Consider the following 1186-nt stretch of genomic DNA (forward strand, 5'->3'; position numbering starts at 1 on the left):
TTGGCACATACCCGTGCACACACACACACAACACACCCAGAGCGCACAGCTCAGCTGTGGCACCCAGCAGGCCCCGAGGCGCCGGGGGTCCGCCTTTGCGCTGAAGCAGAGCGGGAGCGCTCTCGTGTCCCAGCTGTCCCCCCGGGGATGGAGCCGAGGGGAAGGTGGGGGACGTGCAGGGACACCCAGAGCCTCCCCCCACTCCAGGGAGGGTCACAGCCGACCCCCACAGCCCCACAGCCCCCGTCCAACCCACCGGCTCGCCCACCCTCCCCAGATGGTCCCACCACTGCCAGAGGAGGGACCCACTGCCGGACTGCATCCCACAGGACCCTTACCTCCTCCCACTGGTGGATGTAGCTGATGAGCCGGGAGAGGGGGGGGAGCCGCAGGAGGCTGAGGATCTTGGTGAAGCGGACGATGCGGAGGGCACGGGCCGTCTTGTACACCTCCGAGTCTATGCCCTTCTCCACAATGAGGAAGACGTAGTCCACAGGGATGGAGGAGACAAAGTCCACCACAAACCACGTCTTGAGGTACTTCTTCTTGATTCTCTCAGGGTCCAGGATGATTTCCGTGTTGTCCTCAATGACAATCCCTGTCCGGAAGTTCAGCACCAGGTCCATCAGGAAGAAGGTGTCGGAGACCACGTTGAACACGATCCAGGGTGCCGTGGTCTCCTCCTTGAAGAAGGTGATGCCCACAGGAATGATGATCAGATTGCCCACCATGAAGAGCAGCATTGTGAAGTCCCAGTAAAACCTGGGGAGCGAGAAGATGGAGGAGGGTGTCACCAGCATCCTGAGTTGCCCCCCCGTGTTGAGGGGACCCAGCCATCGTACCCTTCCCTAAGGCACCCATGCTACTTGGGTGCTGCCACTGACGCCACCTTGGCCACGGGCCTCCCTGGGGACCACCCCCTCCCCCGGGGGGACCACATCCTCTCCAAACTGCCCCTGGGGCTGATCCCGCAGGCCGGCACCATCCCTGGCTGAGGCAGGGCTGTGCAGGCAGAGGGTGTGCAGGATGCGGCCGGGGGCTGCCCGCTGCAGGGGCTCTTCCCGCTGCGCCATTTGGCCGGAGCTCTGCCCTGAGCATCCCATCCCAGGCAGGTCCTGGGCGAGGGGAGGACGATGAAGCAGGCGCCGGTGGGGGAGACCCTCGCGCCGAGCCGCCCTGGGGCAGC

The 1186-nt window shown here is 64.7% G+C and overlaps 1 protein-coding gene across 1 annotated transcript in view; it reads right to left on the reverse strand.

Moving 5' to 3' along the window:
• Window positions 1-837, reverse strand: part of HCN2 (hyperpolarization activated cyclic nucleotide-gated potassium channel 2) — an 8206-nt gene extending 7369 nt beyond the window's left edge. Inside the window, 2 exon segments of the mRNA XM_009893987.1 lie at window positions 339-777; window positions 779-837. Coding sequence (XP_009892289.1) covers window positions 339-777; window positions 779-837 — 498 coding nt within the window.
• Between the last annotated feature and the right edge of the window lie 349 nt (window positions 838-1186).

The sequence above is a fragment of the Charadrius vociferus genome, unplaced genomic scaffold (assembly GCF_000708025.1).
Source record: "Charadrius vociferus isolate BGI_N301 unplaced genomic scaffold, ASM70802v2 scaffold1168, whole genome shotgun sequence".
Taxonomy (NCBI): domain Eukaryota; kingdom Metazoa; phylum Chordata; class Aves; order Charadriiformes; family Charadriidae; genus Charadrius; species Charadrius vociferus.